The sequence below is a fragment of the Schistocerca piceifrons genome, chromosome 1 (assembly GCF_021461385.2).
Source record: "Schistocerca piceifrons isolate TAMUIC-IGC-003096 chromosome 1, iqSchPice1.1, whole genome shotgun sequence".
Classification (NCBI taxonomy): domain Eukaryota; kingdom Metazoa; phylum Arthropoda; class Insecta; order Orthoptera; family Acrididae; genus Schistocerca; species Schistocerca piceifrons.
In genome coordinates this window covers 1,099,754,949-1,099,774,720 of record NC_060138.1, presented here as the reverse complement: position 1 = coordinate 1,099,774,720, position 19,772 = coordinate 1,099,754,949, and the positions used below count along the sequence as shown (strand labels likewise).

At 44.3% G+C, this 19,772-nt stretch overlaps 1 protein-coding gene across 1 annotated transcript in view; it reads left to right on the top strand.

Moving 5' to 3' along the window:
- Positions 1–19,772, top strand: part of LOC124777914 (mannosyl-oligosaccharide alpha-1,2-mannosidase IA-like) — a 64,674-nt gene that overhangs the window by 13,371 nt on the left and 31,531 nt on the right. Inside the window, exon 4 of the mRNA XM_047253470.1 lies at positions 10,056–10,235. Within this exon, the coding sequence (XP_047109426.1) occupies positions 10,056–10,235 (180 nt within the window). The remainder of the gene's footprint in view (positions 1–10,055; positions 10,236–19,772) is intronic.

Sequence of the window (19,772 nt, the reverse complement as noted above, 5' to 3'; positions counted from 1 at the left end):
ATGGACGGCTATAGAGGCAGCATGGCTCGGTATTTCTGCAGGGGACTTCCAACGACTTGTTGAGTTTATGCCACGTCTAGTTGTTGCACTACGCCGGGCGAAAGGAAGACCTACACGATAGTAGGTTTCAAATGGCTCTGAGCACTATGGGACTTAACATCCGAGGTCATCAGTCCCTTAGACTTAAAACTACTTAAACCTAACTAACCTAAGGACATCACACACATCCATGCCCGAGTCAGGATTCGAACCTGCGAGCGTAGCAGCAGTGCGGTTCCGGACTGAAGCGCCTGGGGCCGTTCGGCCACAGCAGCCGGCACACGATATTAGGAGGCATTCCATGACTTTGGTCAACTCAGTGTATATACCAAGCGCTGATAAAGACTACTGGATTTTAATCAGGCAAAGTGTATTGGACCATTTAAAAATCGTGAACAGAGCAATGGGTTCTGTTCTCAGCAGCTCTCGGCCAAGTCTTTCAGATCTTTAAAAAGACAGAACGTAGAAGGAGAACGTCTTACTGGTACCACCTTCATCTTGCTGAAGAAACTGTGTTAGCTGCCTCCAGTGCAGATGTGTTGCAACAAAGAATCGGAGAATTTACTACTTTGAAAGTAGGAAGGAAAACTAATACTAATAATAATAAGGGTAATACAGAGTGAATCCAGACTCCACAGTCGGAATTTTGTAGGTAATTCAGGGATACTTTCAGAATGTTTTAGAGTAAGGTACCTGTGACCCGTGTGACACGTAATAGAGTAACTGTATTTCGTATGATTTCGTACCCCATTTACCTTTGTATCTATATTGTGCGAACCTACACAACAGTACAGATGTCGACTGTAGACCCTGTGTGTGTGTGTGTGTGTGTGTGTGTGTGTGTGTGTGTGTGTGTGTGTGTGTCTGTTTCCAAACTTGCACTGTTCACGAACGGTACTTCCTGTTGATTGATAACACTAACAGCTTTCTTTACTGTTTAGCCCCAAGCTTGAATTCAGTGCCATTCTACTTGCGTCTCGTGTTCGTTCTCTAACATGAGTGTTAACTGTATATTAACACTGATACATAGTAGTACGGATAGGTTTGCTGATGACGAATGTGCACCTACCAAAGTGACTACAAATACATTACAATACTTTTGCAAACGACACTGTTGGATTACACTCTTTTGTTTTGTTTTTTACATTTCGGTGGTTCCTGTGGTAGACACATTTCCACCGAAATAAAGGCAGTAGAGGTAAATAATGATTACATTGTTACAGTGTAACAAGCCACAGTAGAACACGGATCCCTTACACCAAAATACAAAATATCCCTGAACTGTAATGTCTGATCAAAAGCATCTCGATACCTATTAGCGGATATGAATATGGGGTTTGTCCAGCATTCGCCTTTATGACGGCAGGTCTGCTGAGGACACTTTGGGTGAGGTGTCTTGCAGCCCATTATTCCGCAAGAGCCGAAACTGGAGATGATGATCATGATAGTGGACGGCTAAAGTACTGTAGCACTGCGGGCGTAACCCGCAATCTGATTATTACCGTAGCGCGGGGTAGCCGCGCGGCCTTGGGCGCCTTATCACGGTTCACGTGGCTCTCCCCTTCGGATGTTCGAATCCTCCCTCGGCCATGAGTGTGTGTGTGTTGTCCTTAGTGTAAGTTACTTTAAGTTAGATTAAGTAGTGTGTACGATTAGGGACCGATGACCTCAGCAGTTTGGTCTCATAGGAACTACACAACTACCGATTATAATCTGTTTGTTGTCGCTAGATATGAAGGACTTATGGTTTCAGGTTAAACACATGGGCTCCTTGGTGCCCCCATTCCCTCTCCAACGGCTGTGATTCTTGTATTCAAGGTCACCTACGAGGACCTCAGCCCCCCCCCCCCCCCACCCATCCACTCTCCCTATGCCCTCTGGACCGGTGCCGATAAGAACCCATTCTACACCTTCATTTTTTGTTGCTGAGACACTTGAGTGGGAGGGGTTACTCCTGAGCGGGACACCATAGGGTGACAATCGGATTGAGTGTATTTGTACAATGAAAAACGAGTCCAAAGCTGAAAATTCAACTTTTTTTATTCACTCGATGACTAGTTTCTGGCCGGGACCCATTTTCAAATCGTCACAACAGAGTCAAAAAATCGTATTTCCGAAAATGCAAAACGATGTCAAAAATGTGCAAACGAATAGCTGCATCGCATACACATAACAAATTATGTTAAGTCACATCACTTGAATGCTGTTTGTGAATTCCAATGTAATATTACGTCATTCAAGGTACTAGCAGGAACCACACCCAAGCAGATATGTAACTACTCTCATTTTTACGCGTTCTTCAATTTTTTTGTGTGTTTCCCCAATTTTATATGTTTGCCATCCATTTTTTTATTGTTACTGGGTTTTACACAATTTTACGTTTTTGTCCAATTACGCAAGACCCGCTCCTCACTGTTCCCGACATTGAATTGACGTCATGATCCTCTCAGACAGTAACAATGCGGTGTGTGCCCAAATTAATTACCGCTGCTATTGAATATACCTCCTTTTCCCATCTTTCATAACTGGGACATCTGAGTGGGCACCATAGGGGTAGGTTGTAGACAGTGTTTATTTGTTAATAACAAATTACGTCCCTCAGGCTCTAAGAAAAGGTGATAAAAATATAAATGATTTCATAGTAAATATTATAAGCACTAACGCCGCTGGATTAGCCGAGCGGTCTAAGGCGCTGCAGTCATGGACTGTGCGGCTGGTCCCGGCGGAGGTTCGAGTCCTCCCTCGGCCATGGGTTTGTGTGTTTGCCCTTAGGATAATGTAGGTTAAGTAGTGTGTAAGCTTAGGGACTGATGACCTTAGCAGTTAAGTCCCATAAGATTTCACACGCATTTGAACATTTTTAAAAATTTTTTATAAACACTAACGATTTCTAACTGAAGACACTGTATACAAAAGAAATACCACACCGCTAAAGAGAAACCTCCTGGCAAGCTAACACTACATTACTAGATTGTGTGATATCATAGTAAAATTCTGACGCTACCAACTAAAGATGCTGTATGTGTGTAACACAGCGCTACAAAATACGCACCTAGAGTTAAGAGTCGACTAGTAACTGAAACCACCCCTGTTGAAATCATGTCGCCTACAGGGTAGACCACCCCACGAGCTCCGACGTATGGGTGTGTAACAGCGAACATCAGTGCCTGGAGCATTATCGCGAATACACTACCCAGGAATAAGCGATAAAGTTGCAGTATGATACTCTCCGGTCCTTTGGATGACACTAAAGACACTGCTGTTGTATCAGTTACAGCCGAAGGATTTCCCACACTTGGTACAAGTGGCAAACAGACCCAAGACACCGCTAGAACTGTCAAAGACGGCGACAAATAGACACCTAGACTGCGAGACTCTCTCCCCACAACCGCGTGTTAAACGAGTGAAGTGAGATCCTAGTAGGGTCGTGGCCAGCGGGTTGTGGACAGGAGAGATCCAATACTACGCCAGACCATCTCCCATGGCGTGGTAGATAAATTTGCATTATTTAAATAATATTTATGTGTAACCATCTCCGACACGAGTGACCTAGTAGCTAGCGTAAATGGCACTCAATGATTCAGGCCGGAGACATCTCGCCACAGCCTACCTCTCGTAACTCGCAGACACCGTTGCAGATAAACGTTGCTAACCGTTTAAGAGCCAAACACCCCCCTCCCCTGTACTCTCTAGACTCTCTAGACCAATCAGAGACATGCTTCCCTTCCTCCTCAACCATCCTGTGGGCGATCAATTTTCAGCCAGCTACAGTCCTAGGTGGAATGAAGACACGATATCTAAACCAAATGAATCCTACAGTGTTGAGTATGGCCATCGCTATGAACATAATTTCGACTGGCCCACAGAATTCCAAAGACAGATGTTGGATACGTAAAGCACTGCAGTAGTTAACAAATTATCGCCACAAAAACGTACCTGGGCATCAATAATAAGAATCTGCCAAACGTGGGCAGGACAGGTGTTACTTACATACCTCCTACTACGCGTGAACCGTACTGGGCACATCGGAAGTAAATTTAGTGACGAAGTACAGTCCTGGAATCATGTTCCCAGACATGTACCTCTCGCAGTGTTACAGCAAGACATGTCCGAAAGAACAGATTACCATCTTCATATATATAAGGCTCACCGGACATTTGACCATCTTCTGTGCAGATGCACAAACAGTGCCCGAACTCTTATGGGAATCGGCAAAAAGCCGCGAGTAATGAGTGTGATGGGGAGGGGCACTATGAATATAGTGCGGGACAATAAGTTGGGAATGTGGGTCTCACGGGAGGCGTGCCAGACATAAGTCCCTGCAGTCGTACTATCCTCTGTGTCCTCGGTGGCTCAGATGGTTAGAACGTCTACCATGTAAGCAGGAGATCCTGGGTTCGAGTCCCGGTCGGGGCACACATTTACAACTATCCCCGTTGACTTACATCAACGCCTGTAGGCAGCTAGGAGTATTCATTTCATTGTAATTTCATGAACCGGGATGTTTATTTTAACATTATCGGTGACGAAGTTAGCCCTTTCTTGTACATCTTCGTGGTGGGTATGCCGTTGGACACTCCTGGCGTCCAAGATGGGAGCAGCCCGTAGCTATAGGGCTGCGCACATACACTGTCTGATCAAAAGCACATAGGACCAACAGACGTCGCAAGAGGCGGACGCGCCAGTATGAAAGGAGGCGGGGAGTATCGTATTGTTAGTGAGAAGCAGTAACAGCAGAACAGGTCTGTCAAGAGAGCTCAGTTTCTTCTAACGTGGACTCGTCATTGGATGTCACCTGAGCAACAACCGTCAGGGACGTATCAACCCTTAAAGCTGCCCAAGTCGACTGTTTAGTGAAGTTGTGAAGTGGAAACGCGAAGGAACGACCACAGCTTAACAAAGGCCAGACAGACCTCACGTACTGACGAAAAGGAACCATCGACCACTGCGGAGAGCGGCTGTAGAAAATCGCGTGAAATCAGCAGAAGGAATCACTCGTGAGTTCCACAGCGCTACCAGCAGTCCAGTTAGCACAATGACTCTGCGTAAGGAGTAAAAGAAGGCGGGGTACAGCGGTCTAGCAGCCCATCATAAGCCACGCATTTCTGTAGTCAATGTTGAGCGACACTTGAGGTGGTGTCATGCATTTCTGTAAACGAGTGATGTAGCAATCGGATGGAAGGACTTAGGTTTGGCGAAAGTCTGTAGAACGGTACCTGTGCCAACAGTGAACAGTGAATCACAGAGGTGCTGGTGTAATGGTATGACGGTGATTTTCGTGGTTGGGGTACGGTCTCCTTATTGCGGTTAAAGGAAATGCTAAAGCCATATTTCACAGCATTGTGTACTGCGTGCAGTAGAGAAACAGTTTGGAGGCTATTGTATCAGCACGACAATACAGCCTGTCTCCCAGCGGCATTTGTGAGGCAGTGGTGTGTTAACATTAACATCCCTGATATAGATTGGTCTGCCCAGAGTCCCGACGTGAATGCGATGGAAAACCTGTGGAATGAGTCGGAACATCGACTTTCCTACAGACCCCACCGTCCGACATCACTGTCTTCTCAGGTTTCGACACTTGAGGAACAGTAGGATGCCATTCCTTCGCGGGCATTCAGACATCTCGTTAAAAGTATCTCCAGCAGAATTCAAGCCGTCAAAAATGCCCGTTTATGACGTCCGCTCCAACCGTTCAAGTTCTACTGTCAGTCTATTATCCCTGTGGACAGTGCAGTACTGTACTTACCGTCTTCTTGTACCGTTGAGGATTTTGAGGAACATGCAAGGAAATTGTATACGTTTCTGCGTCGACATTGCCGGTGTTACCTTGAATACAGTGTGAGTGCCTTAATGTTCTGGATTTTCTTGTGAAATTAACATGAAGTCGTTTTTGTACAAGACACCAGTATTAACTGAAGAGGAACTGATGTGTAGGGTCGTAGTCTCATTCTACAAGAGACAACAGGAATGTTTGGCAGAAAGCGTGATATTTTTTGCACAGTTGTAATGGATGAATTGAAACTGCCGAATGTCATTTTGGTTAGTTACTATGAGAGTATGTTGTTGTTATAAGCTGTTGTCGATTTTGTGAATAAGTCTAAATGCCTGTTTCCACCATTAGCTTTTATTTAAAAATGCTCGGCCTAGAAGCGCCTGACATCCGTGTTATAAGCTCTCGGACAGCTTTCAAGACCGTACTTCAATGGCACACTCAGAATTATGGGAGTACTGAACGGCGCTCTGCACAAAGTTCACGAACTGACACCACATATGGTTCTGACTGACTTCTGTGGACGGAGAATATTTTTTTCGTGAAAATACGACATCCGTAGGATGTAATTGTGTGTGTGTGTGTGTGTGTGTGTGTGTGTGTGTGTGTGTGTCTGTGTGTGTGTCTGTGTGTCTGTCTGTCTGTGTGTGTGTCTGTGTCTGTGTCTGTGTGTGTGTGTGTGTGTGTGTGTGTGTGTGTGTGTGTGTGTGTGTGTCTGTGTGTCTGTGGTAATGAATCGCGTCTTCCCTCCCTGACAAATAATTGACGTTGAATTGTAGGTCAGCCTCTAACTGGCTGAGGAAGTCAGTTCGAATGTAAGAGGAAGGCAAAGGAAAACTACCTACAATATGACCATGCGTGCTGTATTCAGACCCTAGCTTCATGCTAAGGACACTTTTACCTTAGGACGCAATACAGTGAAAACAGAGTAAACGAAGTTTCGCGTTTCATTGTTGAGTTTAGTTACATGTTCCGTTGACATAAGTGCAGTCTCCCGCAATGATATGGAATGAGTCAGATTTACAGTTACAGTATACTTTCTCAGTAACAGAAATGGCAACATGTTGGCTATTTAGATGACTTTCAAAATCACTTTTCTTTCTACTGCGAAGTGTGCGGTGATTTGAAACTTCCTTGAAAATTAAAACTGTGAGTCCACCCGAAACTCGAACCTAGGACTTGGCAGTCGTTGACTAGCCCACGAAAGGCAAGGGTTCCATGTTCGCGTCTCCGCCGAGCACACAGTTTGAAGATGCCAGGGAGTTTCAGATGTGAAGGTAATGATTATAAGATACAGTTTTTCAGTTATTTATTCTCAGCTGTGTTCAGTCTCTCTCCCTTTCATCCCCTTTCGCTTCCCCTTTCTCCCCACCCCTCTCCCACTCCTACCTGTTTCTGTACTCGCTCTCCCCCCTCTCCCACTCCACCCACCCTCTCTCTCTCTCTCTCTCTCTCTCTCTCTCTCTCTCACTCTCTAGCTTTTCATTTATTTTTCAGACAAGAATTCGATAGTTGTTTTGTGATAACGAGTTTTACTGGCAACTGTATGCGTTGTTTGTACGCTGTTAGACTTCTGCGTTGTGTCGGCCACGCGATAATGTCACCCGCTACCGACAGCGTCTTCTGTGGTGGGTTCGGGAGGGGGACCTCAGTGTTTCTCTCTCTCCTCTCGCTTTCAGTTTTGACGTTTATAATATTGCACCTGTGAATGAGGGCTTTTCGGTTAGCTTATCGATAGTTTTTGTCATGATATTTCACGAGGACGCACTGAAACACGTGATAGTATATGCACAGTTGTCCTGAAATCATTCACAGTGCGATGCGTTTTCCTGTCACCACGTGTTTCTGGTAACGGCCATGGGAAGCCAAGTGCAATAATATCGTTGTCGGGTTGTAACACAATAAAATATAAAATGTTTACTATATTAAAACATTTGTTTGCATCAGTGCGTGGCACATTGCTTTAGCATAACTTGCAAGACTTCAGATAAAGGTATCATTTTAAAAGCTTTCGTCCGGAAATTTAAGAAGTTCGCGTCTTGTAATTCGTTTAAAAGCTGCAAAAACAAAAACCCCCGCAACATTGACAACGTCATAATTATCGAGGTACACATTCATTATAAACAGTATTTCATGTAGCGCTACGATTATGAACACAGGTCTGCAGAATATGAGCATGTAAATGGGGCGAATGCTGTTTCTTTCAGTCGGTTTTGCTTCCTTCTTTCAGTAGTTCGCTTCCTGTAGCGTTTTTTATTCCCTTTGGTACAGGGCCTTTTCGTTCTGCCTCGCTTTCCTCAGCTCGCTGTGGTCTCGCTATCCCTGTCAGACTTGGCAGCAGCCATGATTGGCCGCCTTTCTCTGTTCTCAGCAGTCGCTCGGACTGGAAGCCCATCCATATTGGTAGACGAGTGTTAAACACAGATTATATCCGTCTAGAATTCCTTGCCGTTTTCGAGACTTACAGATTTCATGGCACTTCATTTTACAAAAGCCACTGACAAAGTTGATAACTGATGTTTGTAAACGCATAAACCATGGATGTACAGGCTTGTTAGTACCAGGGACCGCAAACCCCTCACGGTGTCTGCGTAAAGGCCGCACTTTGGACTGGGTTCAAAAGGTCTAAGGTCTCCAACGGCCCGATCTCTCCATTTCGAGGGACGATGAAAATTTGTAATAAATAAATAAATACAGTAATACAAGAACGAACGGTGAGGGCCGGCCCCCTTGTGGCCCGCACACCGCGGTCTGTACATCAGTGACTTAAACTCTGGTAGTGATTTATTTATTTATTATTGTTAATAAAAAAGGTTGCAGGCAATCACGCATAACAGCGGACAGGCCTGTCCGCTACCCTCTTTACCAGATCTTTTTTAACGTTCCAAGTCTACAAGAAATGAACTTATTTCTGGCTCTTGTGCCTACATCTACACTACATCTACACTCTGCAAACCTCCGTGAGGTGCATGACAGAGGGTACGTCCCATTGTACCAGTTATTATGGTTTCATCCTGTTCCATACACGTATGGAACGTGGGAAGAATGAATGTTTTGAATGCCTCTGTGTGTGTGCATTAATTATTCTGATCTTATCCTCACGATCTCTATGTGAGCGATACGTAGGGGGTCGTTGTATATTCCTAGCTCCAAATAATGCCACCCCAAAACAACAAGGAACCTCCACTTTGCTGCACTCGCTGGACAGTGTGTCTAAGGTGTTCAGCCTGACCGGGTTGCCTCCAAACACATCTCCGATGATATTCTGGTTGAAGGCATATGCGACACTCATCGGTGAAGAGAACGTGATGGCAATTCTGAGCGACCCACTTGGCATGTTGGGCCTATCTGTACCGCGCTGCATGATGTCGTGGTCGCACAGATGGACCTCGCCATGGACGTCGGGAGTGAAGTTGTGCATAATGCAGTGTGCTGCGCACAGTTTGAGTCGTAACACGACGTCCTGTGACTGCATGAAAAGCGTTATTCAATACGGTGGCGTTGCTGTCAGGGTTCCTCCGAGCCATAATCCGCAGGTAGCGGTCATCCACTGCCGTAGTAGCCCTTGGGCGGCCTGAGCGAGGTATGTCATCGACAGTGCCTGTCTCTCTGTATCTCCTCCATGTCCGACCAACATTGCTTTGGTTCACTCCGAGACGCCTGGACACTTCCCTTATTGAGAACCCTTCCTGGCACAAAGTAACAATACGGACGCGATCGAGCCGCGGTATTGACCGTCGAGGCATGGTTGAACTACAGACAACACGAGCCCTGTACTTCCTTCCTTTTGGCATGACTGGAACTGATCGGCTGTCGAACCCTCTCCGTCTAATAGGCAATGCTCACGCATGGTTGTTTACATCTTTGGGCGCGTTTGGTGACATCTCTGAACAGTCAAAGGGACTGTGTCTGTGATATAATATCCACTGTCAACGTCTCTCTTTAGGAGTTCTGGTAACCGGTGTGATACAAAACTTTTTTTGGTGTATGCAAAGTCATTAATGTACAACATGAACGGCAAAGGTCCCAACACACTTCCCTGTGGCAAACCTGAAGGTACTTCTACATATGACAATGACTCTCCAATTGAGATAACATGCTGCGTCCTCCTACCAAAAGTCCTCAATCCAGTGACAAATTTCACTCGATACTCCATTTGATCGTACTTTTGACAATAACCGTAGGTGTGGTACTGAGTCAAATATGTTGTGTGTGTAGTGTGGCAAGAGTGATACGTTTGTTGCAGACGAGCGACCTGTCGGTGTTCGAGACGAACATCCGCTTCGTGGGCGGGCTGCTGACGTGCTTCGCGCTCACGGGCGACGTCATGTTCCGCGACAAGGCGGCGCAGATCGCAGAGCGCCTCCTGCCCGCCTTCCAGACGCAGACGGGCGTGCCCAACTCGCTCGTCAACTTCAAGACTGGGGTGAGTATACGCTCCCAGCTGCATTCGTCGTTCTTGCGACCAAGTCGAGGTTGACAGTTGTTCACTGTACATTTGGATGAAATCTCACAGAGGTTTTACCGGTAATATTTGTAGCAATTCCTCAGTTATTTTCACTTCAGTTGATTTCGTCATGTACTTAAGAATAAATTTTACCCGTCATTTGCTGCTGAATGTTTATTATACCGGTTTGTGAGGAACCACAATTCTGAAAGAAAAACAGCTGGATAAACAGAAATTTAAAGTAAAGTAATGTGAGATGGAAGAGGGGAACATGTGAGATTGTTACGAATATGGCTGCCGTTTTGGAAGCTGCCATCTTGGACAGAACTCTTTATTTTCGAATGCAGAGGAGATAATCTGACATCTTTCGCATTTTGTTCGTTATTGTTCGTCGTATTTGGTCGTAACGGATGTCACATGACCTCGGTTGGAGTTCGTTGTTGATCCTTTTATTCAGTTTTTTTTTATTACAGAGATCAACCGGCTCTCTGACCGAACATGCTAAGTTACTGTGCCGGCTCATATCTGGCAGATAGGATTACACGAGAAAAACAATGGTCCCTTTTATTTGAGCATAGATTTATTCTTATTCGAGTTCTGTCACTTTTTGTGTACAACATGGCAATTGCTGATGTAATACACAAAGGCTGCAGGTGTGTTGGACGTGTTGTCTGGAACGTTGTAAGGTCCTTGTTATTTGCATCAAAGAAATTGACTTCACCGACATACCCCCCCCCCCCCCTCCCCCCAGAGGGCTCACATCTCTTTTGTGAGTACGTGCTTGGCCAACCACGAGGCCCCTGCCCCCTACAATGCTACTTGACGTTCCGTGCTGCAACACTATCCTTCTGCTGTTCTTTTTTTCCCTTTTGCCTTTCCATTGGAAGGTGGTTTGTTATTTTCGACACTCGTTTTCTTCCCTTCTGGCATTCTAAAATTTTTCATTCTTAAATATATTGTCCCCTTTATTGGGTTTCGACTTGCTACTCCTTTTCCAAATGTTACAGAAGGGAGGACTGCCTAGGGAAGGTCGCCCAGCGTGGCATATATATAACCTTCTGTGCATTTGTCTTCTTGCGCCCTTTCTTTCTTGTAAAGGTTCTGTGCCCAAAAGACGGCATGGTAGCCATTCTGTTGCTGAGGAGAGGGGAGAGGGGGAGTACGTCAAGTACCTGCACGGTGGTAAGCCCCCGACCACGCAGATACCGTACTGTTGGTGCCTCAGCTGTAAACTTCCTACACAAGACAAGGGGTACGTTCCTGTCACAGCTGGGGAACAGGAACTCCAGGCAACAGTTTACTGGCCACATCACCATTGCTGCAGCTGGATGGTGTCCGTGGGGAGAGTCCCCATGTAGACTGCATGGTACCATGGTTCAAGATTTACACATGAGGTGAATTAAACTTTCTTCTGCTGCTGGTCACTATGTCCCAGTGGCTCTTGAGATGTGAAATATTATTGTAATGCAGAGGTATACGACTCCACGACATTTCCTTCTCTGGCAATGCCGTGGGAAAAGAAAAGTCTCCTTCAGCATCTATCAGTGACAGGGCTTCCTCTCGGGATCCCTCTCCCCAGCAACCCCCGCACTGAAGGCTCGGTGCCAAACAGTGGCAGAAGGAGCCACGGCGTGTGGGTCACAGGGCTGTCTGCTCTTCATCTGTCCCTGCACTTTTTGTGAATAGTCCCTTGAACGAACCATGCCTACCAAAGGTTACAAAGGAAGAAGAAGAGTAAGAATTAGGACAAGGCTTCTCCAGTGGCCCCTGAGGCGCCACATCCCTCCACGTAGTCTGATTCTGAGCCGTTGTTCGTGGATGTGGTTCCATCCCCACTTGTTACAGGCACCGATCCTGCAGCACTGCCAATTCTCGTGGCTACAAGGCACGTGATCATTCAGTAGAATTGTAATGGTTACTACTATCAACTGCCGGAACACCATTACCTTACTTCCTCACAAGCAATGCACTTCACTGACGACCATTCTCCAGTGTATTCTGCTAGAACCGTACCGGTCCTGAGAGGGCATCTGTACTCGTTTTGGATTCCCCTTTGTGCTTCATGGGAAGGAGTATTGGCGTGGGTGCAGACGACCTCAGCAATTACCATTTGCTATGTTTACCCGCCTCCAGGCAGACCACTACATTAATCCAAAAACTTTCCCTCTTTTCTCCTGCTTGGGAACGTCGGTGCACACAACTCCCTTTGGGGGTGTGCCATTTCGTCTGATAGGGAACTCCTAATTGACCAGTTTCTCACAGACTATGATCTGTGTTCCCTTTAATGCAACACACGGCACCTTTTCAGCTATTGATCTAACAATCTCTTCTGCTAATCTTTGATAGTACTACATTGGACACTACATGGCAACCTTTGTGACAGCGACCACTTTCGAGCAGTCGTGTCGTTCCCTTACCACCGCCAGTCTGACTGACTGCCACGTTGGGCAGTTCAGAGTCAAGTCATTTGTATGACTCTACTGTTACATTCGCCGCCTATCTATCTGTTGGATTGTATTGATAAGGCTGTGCTGCAAGCCACCTCAGACGCAGTTATTCACACTGCTGGAGCGGCTATTCTCCTTTCTACAGATCCCTCCCACCTGTGACCGGTGTCTTGGTGACATCCTTCACAGACCAAATTATCACTTTTAAGCGACTTTCTGCGAAGGCTCGCTACCTGATCAAATGCAGTAAGAATGAATGCTGGGAATGCTATGTCTCCTTGCTGGGGAGATATGCCTCTTCTTCCCAGGCATAGGCCAACCTCTGTTGTCTTGTGGGCTGCCAGCGATCGACAGCTGTTCTTTGGCTTGCCCTACAGGGTGATTTTTGCACTGATGCATTGATTTTTGTGGAACACCTTGCGGCCCATTTTGGAACAGCGTCAGCATCCTTTTCTTATCCGGCTACCCCTCTGCTGCAGGAGTGGCAAGTTGAGGACATCTCCTTGTGTTTCACTCCCTAATAAGCTGAAACTTATAATGAGCCCTTCATTGACTGGGAACTACTTCAGGCTCTCGCTTTTCCCATGACACAGCCCCAGAGTCTGATTCCATTCATATTCAGATGACCCAACATCTGAAAGTTCCCCACAGGTAACTTCTCATCAGGAACTTCAATCATATTCAGCTTCAAGCTGCCTTCTACACACAATGGCGAGATAGCATAGTTGTCCCAATCCTTAGTCCAGGGAGGAACCCAGCGTCTCTCGACAGTTACCAGCTGATTAGCCTAACCAACATACTCTGTAAGCTGCTTGAAACAATGGTTGCCCACAGATTATGCTGGGTTCCCGAATCTCAATGCTTTTTCTCCACCTATCAGTGTGGTTTCTGGGAGGGATGATCAACAAACGACCATCTGCTGAGATTGGAAGCAAAAATCCAACAAGCTTTCTCTAAACGCTAACACCTTATCACAGTCTTTTTTATCTGTATAAGGTGTATGACACCGCTTGGTGTCGTCACATTTTACTCACACTCCATGACTGGGGCATTTGAAGCCTCCCACTGATTTTTGCTTGTCAGTTTTTATCCAACCGGTTGTTGCAGATTAGAGTCAGCACCTTACTCAGCTCCCCATGGGTCCAACAGAATGGAATCCCACAGGGCTCTGTGTGTAATGATACTCACTTCCTTCCCACCACCTTAGGGCTGGTGATCTCTGTTGACGATTTTTACATTTTTACATTTGGTGCAGCTCCCACTTTGTCGAATCTCCTGAACGCCAGTTCCAAAGTGCCATCTGGCAGGCCTCTGCATGGGATCTTTCCCATGGTTTCCAGTTGTCTCCTACAAAAACGTGGGTCATCCACTTTTGCCATTGCACCACTGTCCAGTCTTACCCATAACTCTACTTAGGAACCCAGAACCTGGACATTGTAGCACAGTTCTATTTCTTGGTCCTACTTTTTGATAAGAAGCTTACTTGGCTGCTCCATATTCGTCACCTGAAGACAAGGTACATCAGGCTCTCTGCTTCCTTGCCCATGCATCTTGAGGTGTGGATTGCGCTACTCCTATCCACATTGACTGGCCCCTGGTTTTGTCCCGACCAGACTGTGGTTGTCAGGTTTATGGCACAGTGGCTCCATCAGCTTTGGAACTGTTACACACAGCCCACCATCGTGGCATGTATCTGGCCACTGATGTCTTTTGGACTACTGCCGTAGACAGTCTCCTCACCAAAGCGGGGGATCTTCCCTCTTCAGATTTGATGGTACCAGCTCTTGGTCTCGTATGTAAACGCCATTCAACAGTTCCATGAACATCCCACATATCCCATTGTATTTGCACTTGATGGGTGTCATCCTTGAGATACCCGCCATCTGATGGGATTCCCAGTTGGAATGCCCCTTGCTTCCTTCTGCCAAGGTCTCTATCTTTCCTCTCTGGACTGTGCTCACTGTGTTTTCTTGTGCACTCCCCCTTGGACGGTGCCCAGTTATCAGATTATGATTGATCTCTTATGAGGACCTGACTTTTCATTGTCCCCATGACCTTTAGGTGTCTTATGTCCAGTTCTTCAAGAATACTCCCTCTGATGTATGTGAGGTTTCTTGTCTTCAATACATACACAGTTGCCTTCACGTGTTCCCACAGATTTCTACAAGTCTAATGTACTTAAATCTGGGGAATGTGATTGTCACTCACCCAGACCTGCATGAGATATCCATATTGAGGGAGACTGGATATCCAGGTGTATCAAGACTGTTAGCCAGTAATACGGGTGTGGCACCATCCTACTGAAGGAAAGTTGGAAATATCCATCTCTGGACAGCAGCAGCAGGCACATCTTCATTGAAAAACTGTATATAACTCACTATTGCTAGTGCCCAACAATACAGGAACCTTATATTCCACACCAAATCATCACTTTTGATGAGCCAGCTACCTTCAATGCATCCATCCAGTGAGGGTTGACATCTGACTAGTACCTGTGACTCTGTTTCTTTGCCTCTGTGTTCACACAGCAATTGGCTACATTTGTAAGCAGTATATAATTGGAGAAAAATGGTTTTTTACCCAGCTTGCATGTTAACCATTCTGAAAACTGACCCCAACAGTCTAGATTGTCCTTAATGAGATGGTGTAAAATTTTCATTCTGCAGAGTTGCCATTTACAAATGACCAAAATTTATTCATATAAGGCTGACACCAGTTTCTTGAGAGATGGAGTGAGTACTGCACTCTGCTGATCCCAGAACATCAGTTGAGTAATTTCCTTCACCAGTAATCTTTTTCATTTGCCCATCATTCACTTGGTATGCAACAGAGCTAGTTTCACAGAATTTTACAAGAAGTTTCACCCATGCACTGGGGACAATGGCTGATCTTTCTTCATGCTGATGAAATCCTCTACAAGAACAAGTGCTCTTTTGTCTTTATATCAGGATGACCTCCCCATTAACCACCATCACCTATTAACACAATCCGCATTCACCTTACGCCTCAGGAAAAAAAAAAAAAAAAACGCCTTGTTATAACTCAAGAATCATTAAAGATATGCTCAAGTGAAAGGTACCAGTGTTTTTCTTGTGTAATTTTCTGTGTGTCTGATATGTTATGTGACCCCTTTCAATTTGAAAATTATGACTTCAGTCCAAGACAGCAGCATCCAAAATGGCCATTGTGTTGGTAACATTGTCTCACAGGTTTCCCCCTCCCCCTCTCTCTCCCATTTCATACTACTTAACTTTCAATTTTTGTTCATCCACCTGTTTTTAATCATATGTTTCACATATTTTGTATTAGGGTCCATCAGTGGTCTATAAGAATCATATCAAACGTTTTCTATGGGACATGCAGTGTTTACTGGCAGCAAATTTAGGATACCTTACTACTTAAACTTCTACTATTGTGATTTATCACTTACTTTTGCACTCTATGTTTGATGAATGTAACAAGTCATTGTTTACTTCCACTCACAATAAAGGGTGTATCAAAAAGAATCATCTGCTTTTAAAAAATCTTAACTATTATGTTATTTTATATATTTGCATGAAAAATGTATTGTTGGAAAGAGCAAACTCTCAAGTTTTACATGGTTCCTGCTAGTTGGCAGCAGTGTGCACACACTTCAGTTCTAGTAAAAATGATGGCACAACAAGAGAAAGCATTTTATGTCCTATGTTTTGCACAGTGCAGATCAGTAATAGTTGTTCAGTGTGACTTTCGCACTAGGGATGGTGTGAATCATTCTACATTACAGACACAGTAGATGATGGCATGAACAATTTCCAGAAACATGTTGTTTGTGTAAAGGTAAATTGTGGACCATCCCCGAGTGTCTGACACAGACATACAACACATCTGCCATAATTTCACAAGGAGTCCGCAGAAATCCGTTTGCCATGCGGCTCAAAAGCTCAATATGCCCCCGATGTCCATCTGGCATGTGTTGCATTGAAATTTACACATGAAACCATACAAAATTTGGCTACGGTAAGTTCTTCATGACGGTGACAAACAACGTGTGGAGGCCTGTAATTTCGTTATGGGCCAGATGGAGGATGACTGTTTTTTTCCATGCTTAGTGTTTAGTGATGAGACAACATTCCATTTAAATGGAAAACTGAACCACCATAACGTGAGAACATGGAGTATGGAACAACCACATGAGAGTGACTCTCCAAACTTTGATGTTTTTTGTGCAGTTTCGCAGTGTAAGGTGTAGGGTACATTTTTCTTTGCCGAGAACACTGTTACAGGAAGCACATATCTCGATATGCTTGAGAACTTCCTTTTTCCACAGTTGTAGACCGATTCAAACAATCTGATTTACCAATAGGATGGGGCACCGCCTCACTGGCATCTGAAAGTATGGAAATTTTTAAATCAAAGGATTACTGAATGATGGATCTGTTATGCTGGACCAAATGATTCAGCCTTACATTACTGGCTCCCAAGATCATTGGACCTGACTGTGTGTAATTATTTCTTTGTTGTTTATAAAAGACTCTGTTTATGTGCCTCTGTTACCAACAACAGTGAATGAACTGAGACATCACATAAAAGCAGCTGTGTAAGCTGTAACTCAAGGCATGTTCACTACAGTGTGGGAACAATTTCAATACTGCAGTGACATATGCCAAGCGTCTCAAGTGGAGCATTTTGAACACCTATGAAAACATATGAAAAAAACTTCTTGAGTTTCCTGTTCATCAAAAAATAACATTCATTGTATATGTTTATTAGTTTCAGAATATTGACATGCCAAATTGGGATGATTCTTTTTCATATACCGTGTATTTTGTCCTGTCACATGCTAGACAGCTTCAGGTGAGCCATGAAAGACTGGCCCAATTTGCACAATTTATTAAATCACTGTAATGCATCTTGCACATCATCAGTAGTAAAACTGACTATTGCAGTTATCATTAATACAACTGCTTGGTGTGGATATCAGTGTCAGTCTTTGATGGGTCACATGAAAATTTCTGGCAGCTAGTAATATTAAATATCTTGGGTGGTAGTAAACAATGATAGACTGCACTGCCAAAACAATGAGTATTCAGTAAGCTGGAAAAATTTTAAGATCCTCAGCTACTATCATGTTTCCTAATCCATTTTGTGTCCCCATCAGATCTTCAATAGACAGTAGATAAGCACAATATAAGTTTCCAATTAACTGCTCCTCGCAATTAATTGTAGTTGCCTAGTACCTACAAAAGAGCTAATAAGCACACAAAAAGAACGTGGAAGATATAAGTGAGTGATAAATCACAATATCACAATTCAAAATAGTGCAATGAAGTAAATATGCTGGTAGGAAACACTAAATTTACGTTGGCATCCATTCTCTGCAATCCACTGCGAAGCACATGAGAGTATCCTCATTATACTAGTTATTAGGGCTTCTTCCCATTCCATTCACAGACGGAGTGTGGGAAGAATGGTTGCTTACATTCCTGTGTGTGCTGTAATTAGTCTCATCTTGTCTTCATCATCCCTGCAGGTGTGAAATGCAGGGTATTAGTGTAGATTCGTAGATTCAGCACACAAAGGTGATTATTGATACTTCGTAAGTAGGCTTTTTAGGATAGTTTGTGTCTATCTTGAAGAGTGTGCCAATTTAGTTCTTTCAGCACCTCTGTGATGCTGTGTCTCATGGGTCAAACAAACATGTGACCTTTCTTGCAGCCCTTCTAAGTATATGTTCAGTATTCCCTGTTATCCTGTGAGATATGAGTCCCATACACTTCAACAATATTCTAGAATGGACCACACGAGTGTTATGAAACAATCTCCTACAATTGCATTTGTACCACTGAACAAAAATTTACCACCTGATTTACCTATGACTGAGCCTGTGTGATCATTACATTTTATAATCCTACAAATTTTAACACCCAGGTATTTGTGTGGGTTGACCAGTTTGGATGGTGACTCTCAGATTTTGTGACCATGGAGATCTACACTTTTTTTCATCTTGTGGAGTGGAATTTTAAATTTTGGACCTTTAAAGCAAGTTGCCAATTCTTGCACAATTTTTGTGATCTTATTAATATCTGATCAAATATTTGTGCAGCTATTTTGACAGTTCTTCATTGTAGCTGCCTCATCTCTGAAACGTCTGAAGTTACTGCTAATGTTGCCTGCACGTTCCTTAATATGCAACATCTGCAGCATGGGTTCAAACATGTTTCCTTGGGGGGAGGGCACATGTGATGTTATTTCTACATCTGTCAATGACTTTCCATCAAAGATAACATAGTGTGTTTTCTCTACCAGGAAATCCTCAGTATAGTCAAAACTCTTTTTGATAGGCTTTTACTTCTGATAATAAATGTGTGTTACTGAGTCATATGTTTTTTTGAAAATCAAGAAATATTCATCTATGTGAGTGTTCATTTTGATCAATGGCTTTCAGGATGTCGTGTGAGACAAATGTGGGTTGTGTTTCACATGATCGATGTTTTTGGTATCTGTGCCGTTTGGCTGGGACACATATGCATAGAAAAGAGGTCTGTCTTATAACAAACATGTATAGTGAAATAAAACAATGGAATAATGACAATATTATGAAAAGGTTAGATTTCTACTCACCACACAGTGGAGATGATGTCACAGATAGGCATAACAAAAAGAATATGAAACAAGTAAGTTTTTGGCCAAGACATCTTGTTCCAAATTAGACTACACACACACACACACACACACACACACACACACACACACACACACACACACACACACACACACAGGCGCGCGCCTGTAACCCTCCCGGCCTCAACTTTCATTAGTCATTGTCTGTCACCCCTCAGTTCCCTTCCCTGTTCACATTCCAGCACTACACAGCTCTCTGTTCCGACAACTCACCTGCTGTCTCTTTACTTCTCTCGTTTTCCACTATCTCTCCTCCTCCCCACCCTCTCTCTAACCCCTCAACTACGCCTATTTGCCCTACCCACTCTCCATCTCGTCAAATGATAAGTTGCCACATTTGAAACTGTTTGGGCAAAAATGTGTGAAAACTGTAACTGCACAGATCTTTACATATGGTAGAAAACAT